General features: G+C 38.9%; 1 protein-coding gene across 1 annotated transcript in view; it reads left to right on the forward strand.

The window, feature by feature from the left end:
* Window positions 1-16,443, forward strand: part of EXT2 (exostosin glycosyltransferase 2) — a 75,217-nt gene that overhangs the window by 35,847 nt on the left and 22,927 nt on the right. Inside the window, 1 exon segment of the mRNA XM_010147140.1 lies at window positions 10,269-10,458. Coding sequence (XP_010145442.1) covers window positions 10,269-10,458 — 190 coding nt within the window.

Consider the following 16,443-nt stretch of genomic DNA (forward strand, 5'->3'; position numbering starts at 1 on the left):
TAAGGAAGAAATTAAGCTGCACAAGAAGTATGTACGTACTCTGTAAAAAGGGGATTGGAACATCTTAACACCTTCAGATTATGCTAGCAAAAGAAACCCCTTGAAACATCTAGTAAAATGAAGATAATGGCTTTAGGATTACTCAGTCTTTAATGGGGATACAAAAACATCTTCTGGGTTCTCTTCTACTGGTAACCCATCCATTCACAGGGAAGCTAATCTTTCTCTGAGCAACAAGCAGGCTCCTACTTCTTTTTTAATTATTTTTTTACATATACTTGGAAAAAATATTTTTATTAATCATTCAACATAGAGGTTCTTAAGCAGAAAGTTTATGACCACAGACACAGCAACAGAACAGAACTCTGAAACTCTGGAGGAATACATAACAGCAATACCGTGCTAGGGCAGTAGAAGGAGTGGGCAGGAATATTGTTATCAGTGTGCAGGGAAAAGTTAGAAGGCTGACTGCAATTAAACAGGCTGGAATTTGTCCAGGACGTTGGAGTTAACACCTCGTATCATGCCTCTCTCATGCCACGAATCGTCAGTTCCTTGGTGGTTTTATGTCTCAGTTGAAAGAATTTGATGTTTATCCTAGTCTATGAAAATTGCTCGATATGTGCATGAATTTCATTTCTTGCTTCAATATGAAACAGAAATATCATTAAAAGTTCCTTATAGGCTGTGTAAGCTCCATATTAGCCAACAATACAGAGTGCTTGTGACCCTTTCGCAGAGGGTCAGTTAAAGAAAATAAAATTAAGATTGGGAATTGTTCAAGAGCAGTTAAATTTGTAGAACAGTACACAACGCTGTGATAGCTTTAACTGGGGATTTTGATAGCTACTCTGAGCATGTATGAAAATTTCCTTCCATGAGGCTCTTATTGCCTTTTTTTTTTTTTTTTTTTTTTAAACCAGCACTGCTTGGTTTTGACCCTTGTTCTTTCATTCAAAGCAAATAACTGGAGCGTTCTCCAATTTATCCTTGGGTTGGGTGTGGGTTTTTTGTTTGTTTGTTTTTTAATGTAAATGTATTTTATCTCTTTGAGGTGAGAGCACATTACAGTTGCAGTCTATAGGGGAGCATGTTTTTCAGGATTCAGCTAATTTCTAACTGCAACCGATTTAGAAGCTGATGATGTATTCAGTATCTGCTAGTAAATTTAGTAAGTCAATAGACAATAGTAATTACTTTAATGTTCACAGAATCACAGACTGGTTTGGGTTGGAAGGGACCTTAAAGACCATCTAGTTCCAACCCCCCTGCCATGGGCAGGGACACCTTCCACTAGACCAGGCTGCTCATGTTGGTTTTGTAGGTTTTTGTGGTAATTGTTTTAGTTGGAATTCTACAGTTGGCGTCTGCTTGTCAGGGGAATAATGATCCACTATGTTTCTCATCTAAGCTCGTGCCTAATGTCCACTCACAGCACTGTTGCAATTTTTAGTAAGCCTGGATGAAACATGATAGTTAGAAAGCAGGTCGTAGGTATATTTGAGGTAGCAGAAGATAGCACCTCTATCCGCTAGCTCTGGTAAGAAGACTAACTAAAAGTGGCTTGAATGTGTTCCTCATTTACAAGAAAATTGTCAGTCTTCTCTAAATAAACTCCAAGACTGAAGCATTTAAAGCAGATTATGTCAGGTTGGCCCCAGGGCTGGGACATAGGTAACTGTTAAAATGAAGCACCTGTGAGATGACATTAAAACCACAGTAAAATGTGCGCGTAACTGGCTGTCATAAATTCTTACGTTACTGGCCAGAGATGCACCTCCAGAACTTGCTACGTGTGTTCTGCCTTCAGACTTGGCTGGCTCAGCATCCAGTTCCTCCAGCTCTGCTTGTTGTTCCTTGTGATGTTGTGGTCGGTAGGGATTAAATGCAGTGCTCCTCTACACGCTCTTGTTCCCATTACACAGTTTAGGTGGTATGCAGCAGCCGTAGGCAGCTTAACGGAAGGGGCGGAGGTGCAGTCAACATTTTAAGGCAAGGGGTTCACTGCAGTTACTTTAATCAGTGCAAGGCTGTTGAGAGACCTCAGATCCCTCTGCTTTGAATAGCAAGGTTATTCCATATGCCTATGGAATATTTATACAGAAAAGGCCAGCTTTAATGGGTTTATGAGCTTACTTGTTAGGACAAATACACCTTTTCTAACAGAAAGAAGAGTTTACCAGCTGTGCAAGATCATAATGCTGGAGGAAAATCCTTGGCGGTAGTTGCTTACCTGCCTGTCGCCTTGGTTTAAGATTTCTTTGTCTTTGTGTGCTCGTGGGGATTAATTTTGCTTAGTATGTCACTAGGATCCTGAGAAGTAACAGAAAAATAGAGCTCAGTAAAATGTCCTGGTTAGTTGTTTTGCTGCTCAATTGCTGCAGCTGCTTCAAGTGTAAAATAAAGCCGTAAAAACATTATTTCTACTTTGACAATTAGAGTAACTCATAACACTCCGAGGTGCACATTTTGCTCTGCATTTTATTGAGCTATTGCAGTCTCATCAGTTTGCATCCAGTTACAAGAGTCGTCATCTAATTTTAGTCTATTTCTATGACTTCATGTAGTACTGGCTTTTATTGTTTTGATTATAGTGCAGTAGAATCTTTTGAGTTAGCAAACATTTAACAGGTTACAGCCAGAAAGTAAGCTAGATAAAAGAGATTTTTAGGACCCTCAAATATTCAAGAAGTAAGTTTGTAACAACACCACCAACGAAGAGAAAGCTACATCTTTTACTAAAGGCTGCCTCAAGTTGGATGTCACTTGCAAAGTAGGACTAGTAGGGATTTAGGGCTATTTTCTGAAGATTTTCTCTTTGCTTTATTTTGAACTAGGACTCTGTTATGAATTAGGACATATCTGCAAACACAGTAATGATTATTCTCTTTTCAGCAAAATTACATCCGTTTTTGTATCTGAGGGGATGGCTATGGGACAGTCAGCATGAGAGTGATATTCATGCATTTAAAATCAGTGAGGCATGCTCATGGCTAGATCTGCATGTAGATAAGCTTTATTCCTGTTCCCCAGATACTCCTCAAGTCTCAACACAAAGAAACACCTTGTGTTGAGCCTGTAGTTTCCCAAACATTTTATACCACCATAAGCATGAACCGTTGCCAAAAGAATCACTCCTACACTCTTCTGCTGGATGATGATGATCTCTCTCTCTCTGTGCTACCATCATTTTGAATTTTCTAAATCTCTTCTGGTGAATTAACTGAATTAATTTTCCTCATGTAAAACTTACCCAGCAAAAGAAAAAAAAAAAGGGGGCGGGGGGAGCAGGGGAGGGACTGTGCGGCTGGAAGGCTGCTTTTTTTGGCGCTAGTTCGGCTTATATTGGCTCAAAATATTAGTGAGACTGTTGCCTGAGTATCTTCACCATAGTGTGGGTACAGCAGCAGTGCAGGAGGGTGTTTTTCCAGCAGGAGGGAGTATAAGGTACACAGAAGATAAATGCATATGCAGTTAATTCCATAGTTCATACATTACATTCAATCAGTTATTATATACAATCAGTTATGTTCAAGTAGGCCAGAAAATGACCACTTCTGCAGTCTGCATTCTGATGGTTACCAGTTTGGGCTGGGTTGGAAATAATGACCTGGGTTTGAGATGTGATCCGTTATCTTCAATTAAGTACTTTGTTATGCTCTAATAGAGGTAAATTACTTTCTCACTTGTGCTTCTTTGTGGATTATTTAAATTCTCCTCTTACTTTGCGTCACACCTTGCTAACATATAGGGGTTTGTGAAAAATGAGTAAGATGTTTTTTCCAGATTTTTTTAGTTGCTTTTGTTGAAATTCTTTCAAGCCTGTTTGTAATGTAGACCTATAAAACACTAGAGTTTTTTTGTCAGGGGCTGCTTTTGAGCTTTGACCTTGGATGATACAGACCATAGTTTAATAATCACTTGAGAATATCACTATGCTGAACAATAAACATACCAGATTTCATTTCTCCCAGTGAGGCAGAAAACAGCACCATCATTTTGTTTAAACTAAAATAGCCAAATTAACTTAGTCCAAAAAGTGCCATTCGTTTAGCAAAGTCTAAGTAGGGTGTTCATTTACAAAATACTTTGTGGGCTTCTGCAAATTACCAGACAGTTGGCAGTTGCTAAACAATTGAACTATTTCTAAGGTCTTTGACTACTGTTTTACAGCCCTCAGTCTCCAGATCATGCCAGTTATAACTGTACTTCCATGCTAGTACCATTCCTCATCTTCGAAGCATTAAGCAAATACTAACATATGCTTTTTTATCTACTCGTAAATGAGAACAAGCTAGCACTTTTCTGGACAATGCATATCTGGTAGTTTTTTCCACTGAATAGTATCAGTTTCTGTTCCTGCTCTATTTCCAGCTACTTTGTGTGACGGTTTGAATCAGCTACATGAAATTTTGCTTCATTTACCATGTTAGAAGATAGATATTCTTTCTTATGCTAAATAAATTTCAGTTTATCAATATATTTTTCCCAGTGTTATCTGTGGACAAGCTGAGTGTACCACATGTATTCAGCTATAAATACTGATATTTGTGTGTGAAACATGATTTAGCAGTTGGTTATTTAACTTACCTGCCCAGAGATTAGGGTTCTTCTCTTACACAGTGATAAACAATCTCATAGTTAGCCTATGTTGTGTGTCTAGTATCTGGTATGTAGGCTTATTTTCATTGTAAATTATATCTTCTGAGGCATGAACACCACATTTTTGGATTTGCTTGACAAAATCAGAAACTGAACTTCATTTATTTCACTTGAATGACATTTTAGTCCTTAAGACTACACCTAACCACTTAATACTGTTGGTTTTTATTTTCTCTAAGAGCTTTTCACTTTGTCTTTAGTTAGAAGTAGACACCTAAACATCTAAGTGAGAGACATGGTTTTAATTTTAGCAAAGTTGGTTTTGAGATGCACCCGAAGAAACTGTAGAATTTTGCTGGACAAAGGCAAGGGTCTCATCATTATTGTTCTTACCTTGTTTGTTGTACTGCCTGGTGCCTCCTATGAGTTCAGAACTGTGCAGCTTTATTTTATGCAACAGGAGACATTAATTTAAAAAAGAAAGGGGAGGTGGGGACTTTGTTGCTCTAGATTCCACAAGTCATCTTTTCAGTACTGCCTGTCTGTTCTGGCTTTGGGACCGTGAAAGGTATGTTAAGCTTCATACCCAGGGGTTTTTTTGGGTCAGGAGGTGACATGTTGACTTACACCAGGGAAAGAAAAATAGAAATGCACAGAAAAACATCAATCCTTTTCCTGATTATCTTTCCAATTTTTTGAATATTCTTATTAAGGTTATAATGTTATTATACTCTCATTCTTACAGAAGAATGGTAGTAAAATTGATGAAGAGATTCCAAAAAGCCTAAGTATGATGGCAGCTGTAAATACAAACTCAGTTCTCAATAATTCTCTTCAAATTTATTCCTTTGACACATTATTGAAGTTAAGGAGTTGGAGAAATGAGACTGAAACTGAGTTTTTATATCTAAGAATGTGTTCAGCCAATAGATTCTGTCAGAAGGGCTCAGACTGCTGATTAGATTTAAGCAACTAAACAAAAAAAAGATGCTGAATAACGTAGTGTTATAGTTACGTGATGTGTTTTGGCAAACAAAATTCACGATTCTTGACAGCATCAGATTTCATCAGTCAAGAAGGAATAGGCAGAAACTCCTGTGTGTCTTGTGGCTAAAATGTTTTTTGAGGAGGGTTTATAATCTTCATCAAAACATGAAATGGCTTGTGATTCTGCAGAGTGTAAGCACTGTGCTTGTCTCTGGAGAAGCAGAGAGGGTTAATTCCTTTGGTTTTGCCCTATGACCACTTGAGGATGGGAAGCATGATGAAATACTTTCTCAAAGTATTCAATAGAAACTTATCATGAATAATTGGAGCCAAATAGAATAAATCAAGGCTTTTTTCAGTCTGGTAATTCATAATTGAAACCACATTGAGGTTATACTGATATTCAGAACAACCCAGCTGAAAAAGCCTTACCCGCAGAGGTGGGGGATATATCCCAGCTTGGCTTACATGTGTAGAAGAACTGCTTAGCTACTGTTTAAGTTCAACACACTGTTGTCCTTGCCTCTGTGCTTTTAAAAGTCAGTGAGTTGTTGCTGTTCAAACTGTGGTTTCACTAATATGTTGATTAGACCAAGCACTAAGTCTAGTGTTGAAAACAAAATACAGAGGGGGAAAAGCCCACTGTCTTGACTTGTTCCTGGGAGCAGTGAAATTTTATTCTTCTGAAGTTCTGTCACTGAGTTTTCCCACTAAATGATAGGTGGGTAGTTCTTGACTCTCTTCTGTAATAGGGGACATCTTCCACAGCGTTGTTTTCCTAGAGACCATTCTGTGATAACAGTTTGTAATGTATCTGCTGTGCCTTTCTTCAGGTCTCTTTCAGTGGTACTCAGTGTACATCCAAAGTTTTGGGGTAGGACCCTCGGTTATATCTGGTATTTTGCCAATACCTTTGAGGCTGTGTAGCATTTACAATAATTGGCCAGTTCTCAGTCCAGTTGTGTTCTGAAGTTGATGTCCTGAAGTTCCCATCTATCTCACTTCTGTATCCTGTTAGGAACAGTCTGTTTAAAACTTCTTTGCTAACTTGAGCCGGAAGACTCCACGTTGAGTACAACCTTAAGTATCCCCCATAATGAGAATTCAACTCCCTTGATACCTTGTCCTTAATGTATTAACTTTTCCAAAAGTAGAATCAAGTTGTTTTCAATAACCAAGAGGGAAAGCAATATTTGATGTATCTATAAATAAGTAAGGTACCTTATTTCTAAGGCATTATCACACACGCACATTTGTGGAAGTGATGCACAGGACAGCTGCAGCTCTGAATCCTTCTCTGTATACATACCCATTCCTGAATTCTCCTTTCTCCCCAGCTTCAGGCTATCCCTAAGTTCTCACTGTCATTCAGGTCCCACTACTTGGGCTTTTCATGTGAACTGCAAAGAGCTGTCAGCCAACTGGGACTGTGAAACTTAAGTGACATGAGATTACTCTTCAGAAACTGGCATTTGAACTTGATCCTTTTTGCCCATAAAAATGATTCACAGCAAACAACCTATTAATCTTAGATTAATTATCCCAGCTCCTCTAATGATAATAATCTGGGAGGGCAAGAGTGAAGGGTTGTCTTATCCATAGCAAAGTGTCAGCACTTTGTCAGAGAAAGGTGATGGACGATCAGTCCACTGTTGCTGTTTGTTCTTCTCTCTGAGAGCGAAAGTTCCTCTGAATTTCTGTCGAGAATGTTAATAAGGACGGGACAGGAGCAAGTGTTCCTTCACCACTTGGTTTCTTGAGCAGTGACTGGGAGAACCCATCCCTAGATCATTAGCCATTTCATGCTTTGCTGCCGTAATGGAGATTTAATTAGATTGCTGTTGAATTAATTGCCTATATGGTTTGCTTTTTCCAAGCAGAAATCTGGAAGACTTTAGCAAATTATGGAGGCTTGAATTTGCCCGATTTCCTGCAGAAAGTGGGGTCAATAGGTCTCAGACTGTAGACACACTCTTCAGGCAGGCAGCAGGGGGTTAGCTTTTAATGGCACTTGAGAGATGCTTAATTGCCTTTTTGAAATGTTTTTCTCAAATGAGAGGCTTGGTTCTCCCATCCATTAGTGAGTGTCTAAGGGCTTTTCCCTGCCTCCGTCATACTTTACTAGATGCATGAGCAAAATAACCTCAGAAGTTGCTTTATTTTTCCTAAGTTGTAACGGTCAAGGGAGAATTTTCATGCCTTTCTGAAAGTAGTAGAAGTTGGAATTTAAGTCATGTACCTAAAACTTAGGTTTTTAAGAGAAAGCATGATAATTGTTATAGGCATGTGTGCATGTGCTCACACACGTACATCTGTATTTTTTTTCTGCCAGCACCTAAAATAGTCTTGTATGATGAAAAGGATTAATCCTTTTCCAAGGATATTATAGCATGTAATTTGTTAGGAAGTGCTGTGGTTTGAGAGAAAAAGTTGCTAGATAAACTTCAAGTAGGAGCCATTAATTTAGGTGGCAATACTCACCCGTAAGTAGTAAGTACAGCATTGTCCGTAGATTACCAGTTATTTCTCCTTCTAGAGCAGAAACGTAAGATTTTCTTGGCACTCTATGGAATATGATGTTAAACCTCTGCTTCAAGTATTAATGAAAAGAGTTTTCTGAAAGTTGTTTTAAGAAGCTGCTCGACATTACAAGGGTCATTTGGGTAATAGCATTCTTGGGGTGGGGGTTATGTGGAAACGAGTCTGTAAAGCCTTAATGAGATGGATTATACTCCTGTAACATTTAGATTGTGATTTGCTGTAGGAATTATTGAAGCTGGAGCAAAATCAGAGGACTGTCCCTGTCTGCCATCAGTCTTCTTGTAATATTAGAAGTATGTATGAAAGCTTTAATTTTAGGAAATGTAATAACCTGAAAGCATATTTGTCTCTGCACATATATCCATTACTTCAGCAACTGGTCTATTTTCTGAATTACTGAGTGTAGTCCTTTGCTATCACAGGCAGCCATGTCCCTTTCGTGAACCAAAGCTCCATACTATGCTGTTACTATTCCTTCATTATCCTATTACTCCTGTTGGGTAAAAAGCAGAACTTCATGCTTTCTATTAGGAACCTCACAAACAGTTTATATTGAATGCCACTTATACCAGACTTGATAAAGTATGTGTAGCTGAAGAGTACTCTGTCTTTCCAGCTATTTCAGGAGGTCTACTAAAGTGTATTGCTCCTAGAGATCCATGCCTGGAACACGCCCTTAGACCAGCCTGGATAAAACAGTGTGCCAATGCTGTGCTTAACTTTGTGTGTCTCTCTCACCTCACATGTTGATCCCTCCTTTAGTGTGGATGTTTTGATAGAAGGAAATCATATTCACATAATTTTTTTTTTCCTCCTTTGCCAAAATGGTCAGAATGTTTTGATATCTTAGTAAATAGGTTCTTTATTTTCCTCGTCCTTGAAGTTACTCTAATTAGAGGCGTCTAACCACTAAACATGAGGAGGGTGATTGTTGGGTGTATAAAGTAACTCAAAGGCTAAATAAGGAGATGGAAAGTTGCTAGGTTTATTTCCTGCAAATATGAGCTGATAACTTTGCGTCTGTAAAACTTGCTTTCCTCCTGATACCAAGCAGGCTTATGGCATGAGTTTAGCTGGAGATTCTCGCAGTATCTCTGTAAACTGCTGGCAGTTACTAACCTCTCATGAGTGTTCATAGTTTGTACGGGCTAGGATTCAAGGCTTCCCTGCAAAACAGCATTGCTCAGTTTCTGCTTTCTGAACTCCCCTTTTCACCTCATCCCCAAAGGACTTGTTTTTCCCTTGCTTCTCAGTCAGACCCCTGCTTTGAACATCAGCTGGAATGGAAAAGTTGAGGCTGAAATACCGTCGTTTTCATTCCTGTCGAATAGTTCCTTCACTGCTTCCTCCCACACGTTGTCAGCTCCAAAGGAGGCTGGCACATTCAGTGAGAATTTAGTTGTCTCGTCTTTTGCCAGCTGACCTGGCGTCCTCGTGCTGGCAGTGTATTGAAGAAAGACCTCTAAAGTCTTCAAAGGGATGCCCTAGTTAAAATTCACAAGGAGCAGATATCTCTCTGAAATTCATCTTTGCATCTCACTTTTTTTTTTTTTTGGTACATGTAATAGGTGGGGGTTTTCCACCATTGAACACACGCGGTTTTGTGGAAACCAGCACGTTATTCCCCTTAGTGCCTGCTTTTTTCTTAGTTGTTTAGGTACTAGGTTTTGTGCTAGGTTTATGCTTTTGCTGCTTTGTTGTTGTTAACTCTTTTTTGCTTCTGAAATTTTACTGCTGATTAAGTTTCTCTTTGTTTATCGAGTCCTGACTGTAAATATAAATGTCTTGAAATAGACATTAGTAAATGAGAATTGAGTCAAGCTTAGCTGGGTTCAAAATTCACCTTGATTTTCCTTCTCCACAAATCTTTCTGCCTTTTCCACTTTATTTTTTACCTAAAACTCCTCGTGTGCAACATTACAGCTAGGCAAAAATGAACATTGAATCAAGAATGAGATTGGAATAAAGGTTTTGAGAAATTTGTGAAGTTGCCAGAATGGCAGTCAACCTGCCTGATCTGAGCGAATTCCAAATCTGACTGTTAGGTCCTGGCTATGTGAATTACTCCCTACTGTAATAATTACTTCCTACTTTGGTAAGTCACTTTAATCAAATTGTTCTGTTGGTTTTCTTCACAGAAATGGAGCAGTGTGAGCAACCCACTCTTCCTTCCACTGATCCCACCTCAGTCCCAAGGTTTCACAGCCATAGTTCTGACCTATGACCGGGTGGAGAGCCTCTTCCGAGTCATCACGGAGGTGTCTAAAGTGCCTAGTCTATCCAAATTGTTAGTTGTTTGGAACAACCAGAATAAGAATCCACCAGAAGGTAAGACCCCATGATAAGTGTGGTGGAGGAGAGTGAAACTGGGGTAACATGCCTACTTGCAGCTGTTACAGAATAACCTCTCTTCTGCCTCTTTAACATGTCTTAAAAAGTATTTCATGGTTACTTTCAAAATAATACATTTGGAATTTATTTTATGGCAATATTTTTGAAAGGGAAATTAAAAAAGCCGAAGTAGATTAAAAGGAAAAAAGGATACCAGTGGCTGTGCTGCTGTCTTCTGAATCAAAGGTAACAGATGCAGTAGTGACACAAACATTTCTGTCTTTATTTTGGGGAGTGGTAAGGAGAAACCCATCTTTAATTTGTCAGTGCTTGGTTTTATTTCCCTGTAGGCACTCTCTCATCCCAGTAAATACTACTTCTGCTGGACTGTTTCCTAGGGCAAATGCGGTTCAAAGCAGCAAAGTAGATTGAACGCATGGAGCTGTAAAATAAATGAATATTTTGACTGATGAAGTGAAAACTTTTGGGACATTTTGGGTGTCTGAAAAGAAGTTCCCACACTACTAGAATATCTTGTGAAAATGCTACAGCTAGCCCAGTGAGACAAGGCATAAGTACCCTTTTTTAAATGTTTCTGTTTCCAATGCATATGATACTGTGTTGCTCTTTATAGTCTTTCTGAGTGAGTCTGGTGAAGTCTGTGTGATACTTTTAAATTTTTTAATTCATGGTTTTTGTAAAATGAGGGTGCATTCACAGGCCTTTTCCCAAATTATTTAAATGTGTTGATTTTTGGAAGATTTAGTTTCAAAAGTATAGTAATGACTCCAGTGTGAAGTCAGTGCTGTTAATCTCTGAATTAATTTATTTGATTTTCAGTAGCTGAGGTGTGTGTTGCTGGCCTGGCATGCTGCTCTACTGTATCCCCTTCTGCCAGGACCTCAGTCTCAAGCTGCCCAGTCCTCACAGCTTGCTGCCTATGTTTTCAAACCCAAGATCCTAGTCCCATGTTTCTCCATCCCCTTCCATATAACACCACTGTATGCACCATGGCTGCTCTGTCTCCAACCAGTTCCATTTATTCCTCAACCCTGGGCTGCCTGCCTCGTGAGACCCTAGTGCTCTGCTATTCTCCCAGGTCCTCATCTGGAAGCATAGGTCCTGACATTGGTGACTTCCTCTACAAAATCACCATGGAGTAAATGGGAGAGCCAGGAGGCATTACCCCGTGTAAAGGAAGGTAGCTGGGCTAGGCCTATGGTAATCCACTCCCGTGCCAGACAGCCACTCCAGCGCCTCTTGTTTTGTTTCCATGCTTATTGCTTCATAGGATGAGCTGCTTCCAAGTTCCAGACAGTAATACTAAAATCCTGAGCATTGTTCTGAGCAATTAAAGCCTCCTCATTCTTGATGAAATACTGTAGATACAGTAGCTGTAAATGAGTTTGTTTCCCATATGCTGTACACATGAATTTGTCTCTCATCTGAAAATGTGGTGATTTTGTGGGAGAGTAAATGTTGAGGAAGGATACGTGTTCAAAAATATACTGTATTTGGTGGTACAGAACCTTGTGGATTCTTCCGTCTTCTGCAGTGAATGAAGCATGTTGTTAGGACTCTGCTTTGTAATTCTCTTTTCAGAGGCTGTTTTCCATGCTTCGGAGTTAGCTATTCTGCGTAGTGGCAAAAAACAATGTAAAAATTAATACCTGACCACTTGTCTCAATTTACCATCTTCTGACAGCTTCTCAGAGCCAAACTATTGCTACCGCTCACTTGGCTCATTTGCCATTCTGGCAACTTGCTCCAGTTTAAGGCAGAGGAGCTTTATTGTTTGATTTTAAGAGTGTTCTGTTATACTGCTGTGCTAAACACCTCAAGTTTAGTGGTTTATTAAATGTTTTGCAGTCCTTTAGGGTGAGAAGCTTTGCATATAAATTGATGATAAGGGGAATTTTTACAGTAAGAAGCTTTATTCTATAAGCAAAAATGTTCAGTGCTATATTCAGTTATGTGTGCACTGAATGCAGGTGGATTTAACCCAAATGGATTGTTTACATGTCTCCCTTAAGTGAGTCTGAGATACAGAAGAGTTGAAGCAAATATATCCTCGCAATGATCTTATTTTGTTAAAGTATTCTATTCATCTTGCATTTAGAAATCTTGAAAGTTAAAGTGTTTTATTTTTTCTGCCTTGATTGCCACTAAGTGATAAACTGGTTAAAAAACAAAACAACAACAAACAGTCTTTGCCTGTAGAGCTTAAAACTGTGGATTTTGAGGGCACAGTTGAAAGCATGGGCAGTTTTGTCCTTACATTAGCCTAAGCATTGCATTGAAGCAAATAACTTTGTTTCTAGTGTCCCTTGTCCCTTTATTGCTGTTATAACCATTGTAATCTCTTGGCCTATGGCTAGAGAGAGGTCAGTTTGATTAAATTAACTTGTTTTATTCCAGATCCATGCAGGGCATTCCACTTGGCTCTTCAGCCAGTCAGTCTCTCGTTCAGTCTGTCTATTAGTGATCCTAATCCTTGGACTTCAAAGCTTCTGCTGTTTATAGCCTGTTAAAGCCAGGAAGTTTCTGATGGATAAGAGCAAGGAATGAGTTTGAAGTTTGTAATGTGCACCACTGTCACTGATAATGTCTGGTTTATTACCCTACAGTAGTATCTGCACTTTTATAGCTATTCACTTTTAATTGGTTATAGGAAAGCCGAGGTGCTTAACCTCCTAGGGCATCAAGTGCTGTATTGCCTGGTCCTTTCCATGCAAGGGACATGTTTCGGTACAGAAGCAAACCTTGGCTTTTGTCATTGCAACCCTTTGTGTGTTTGTTTTGATTTGCATGTTAAGTGGGAGGGCTGAGTGAAGAGCGTGGAGTTGTCTTCCTTAGTGATTACGTGTGATAATTGAGAATTGGATTTACATCTCCTGAGATGGTGCTGGCATCATGCCATACAAATATGACATGTGGCTGCTCCTTTCTTTCCACTGTCAGCACCAGAAAAAAATATTATAATTGAAAATGACATTGTTATTGAAGCAGTACGGTCAGGAAATAGAGGGAATCTGTCCCTAGGAATACTAAGGTATGAAGTACATGCAAATTCTAAAATTAATGTTGATTTGGGCTGGGAGGGTGTTGGTGTTGTGGTTTTTTTGGTTGGTTTTTTTTTTTTAAGGAATGCTTATGTACTTGTAATAATGTCTTTGTGTAATGAAACTCAGCAAACTCGGGACTTAAGAGGAAAAGAGAATAAAAGTGAAATATTCTAGTCTAGTTTAAATATTACACAAAATGTAAGATGCTACACCCCTCAACAAATTAGACGTTCCATAAGATAAAAATCCTTTTTCAGCTGTCCTCAGCACATTTACTGAAGTTTGAGTGTAAAGCTATGTTTTTCACCATGACCTGAAAATGAACTGATTTTTGTCAAATGACAAGACTGAATTGTGGTCACTGAGCTGCTGAGCATCCTGTGGTGCAGGTAAGAGGCTGTAGCTGATCTCAGCTGCAGTGATGTGGAATGGTAACAGCGGTGGGAGCGCGTGCAAGGTATATGGAAAATCAAGTCCTTGCAAATCTAGGCCTGTCAACACAGATGCAGCTCTGATATGATTAACAAATTTTTTTGTCACATTGGCTGATAATAAAGAAACAACTAAGAGGGCAACTGATTAAATGAACACCTGACTGGAAAGTTTTCACCCAATAATGTACGAAAGTATAAAGTTGGAGGAAAAAGTAGCTACATGTATGTGGGCTAGAAACCAGTAGCAATTAAAAGACTGTTTTGCCCTTTGTCATATGAGTTTGCAAGAACCACTGTCGTAACTGAAAACGTTTGAGAGCTACTTGTGCAAGCCTGAGCTCATCACACCACATTTCCTTTATAATCAGCGAAGACAGACAAGCGCCTCCATCTAGGCTGCATTACATATTTATTTTATGGTGGACTAAATCATCCCCCCAGAAGTACCCTTTCTTCTTCTGCTGAGTACGAAGGAAACACAAGGTGACTATTCTAAGCTTAAATGACAGATCTTTAGTCACCTCTCTGCTCCGAGTTCCTACTTGGTTTGCCATGCTGGTACCTGAACACAGTGAAGGACACATAGGCTATCTCACAAGGTTCTTGAGAAATAAACAAAAAATAATGAGCACTAAAAAAAAATTTTCAATTATTTTTCTTGGCTTTGACACCTATAGTTTAAAACTGCTATGTAAGTAATATTATTCATGGCATTATTAGGTAGATGCCGAGATTTCTGTTTATAAAGTTAATGTCTACTTTGAAATCAAAGTGAAATATAAATACATCAAAATATAGCTAATAAAATAAATTGCTTTTTATAGGTTTAATTTAATCTGAGTACGTTCATAACATTTACAAATACATATGTATCCTGGTTATATAGCCAGATTAACTGGTTATTCCCATTTTGCAGCTTTAAAAACTGGGGTACACGGAAGTGAAGTCTTCGCCATCACTCAGTAATTTATCTTAAGGGCAAGGAATTGATTCAATTCCTGATCAAGGCCTGTGCTTTGGCCTTAATGTTGCTTAGTTCAACACACTGCATTCCCATACCTTGTATTTGAGAGCTGTCATAGACATGGGTATGTGTAAAGGGGTGGGAGCTTTCCTGTGTATTTTGAGTTTATTGCTGAATCTGTGTGCTGAAGTAGGAACACTGTGCTTTGGGTGAGCCTGGAAACCAAGCGTCTAATCTGTTGGTTTTGAACTCAAAATGGGAGCACTGTCGTGTTAAAAAAAATAAATACAACCGCAACAGATGAATCTATGAGCAACACAGATGTCTTGTGCAAACATTTTGAAGTTTTCAGAATGCTTATGGTGGTAAAAACATTGGATCTTATATGTGAAACAGCAGATAGAAAATAACACATATGATGATGATTTTAATCTGAATCTTAAAGCTTTATAGAATTAACTTGCTGATCTTGAGTGCTGTTTGGGTTTAGGGGATGTGATCTCTGCTCTGTGTCTTTGGCTGTGTTTTTCATATATTCTCAGGCACATAGGTGTGCAAGAAGTCTGTCAACCCAGCAGTAATGTCAGCAGGCCCATGACTGCATGTATAATATTAAGGAAGCTGGGAGGGGACTTTTTACAAGGGCCTGTAGTGACAGGAAAAGGGGTAACGGGTTTAAATTGAAAGTGAGGAGGTTTAGATTAGATATCAGAAAGAAATTCTTCACAGAGAGGGTGGTGAGGCACTGGAACAGGTTGCCCAGAGAAGCTGTGGATGCCCCCTCCCTGGCAGTGTTCAAGGCCAGGCTGGATGTGGCTTTGAGCAACCTGGTCTAGTGCAAGGTGTCCCTGCTCATGGCAGGGTGTTGGAACTAGATGGTCTTTAAGGTCCCTTCCAACCCAAACCATTTTATGATTCTATGATTAATAAAAAGATGAAAAGCTTTGAAATGTATGGAAGACAAAGAAAACAACTTTTTTTTTTTTTTCCCACTCACTCTGCACCATTAAAATAAACATTGTGGTCCAAGTGTCTGCTGCTGGAAGTATTTGTGTAGACATGATGTTTTTTCATTTTCTCCATCAGCCAAATACTTTTGCCTTTTCATTTATATTTGTCTTAATTGCTGGTTCTGAGATTCTAGAAAATAGTCTGTGATATAAATTTCCACTGGCATTTCATCACATTTGTTTCAGAAAATTGAAGAAACTGAACATACCACATGAATGGTATAAAAATGTATAAACACACTCCTGTTAGTAAATATGCAATGAGCAACAAATTGCGTGTGGTAGCTTGATTCGGTTTTAGGTTCAGTTTAATAAAAAATGAAAAGTGTATTTTAAAGAACATGTACTTTCTGTGTAGTTGTGTTGCTAGTGGGTCCTGAAGCTAACTTGCTGATAAACTTGGAACAAGATACAGACTATAAGGCTTATGGCTATTACTGCAATAGTCATCTTTGTATTTCAATTTGATACTGTTAATGGACAACACTGATAGAACACTGGGGACGAGG

Source organism: Eurypyga helias, unplaced genomic scaffold (genome assembly GCF_000690775.1).
Source record: "Eurypyga helias isolate BGI_N326 unplaced genomic scaffold, ASM69077v1 scaffold9522, whole genome shotgun sequence".
Classification (NCBI taxonomy): Eukaryota; Metazoa; Chordata; class Aves; order Eurypygiformes; family Eurypygidae; genus Eurypyga; species Eurypyga helias.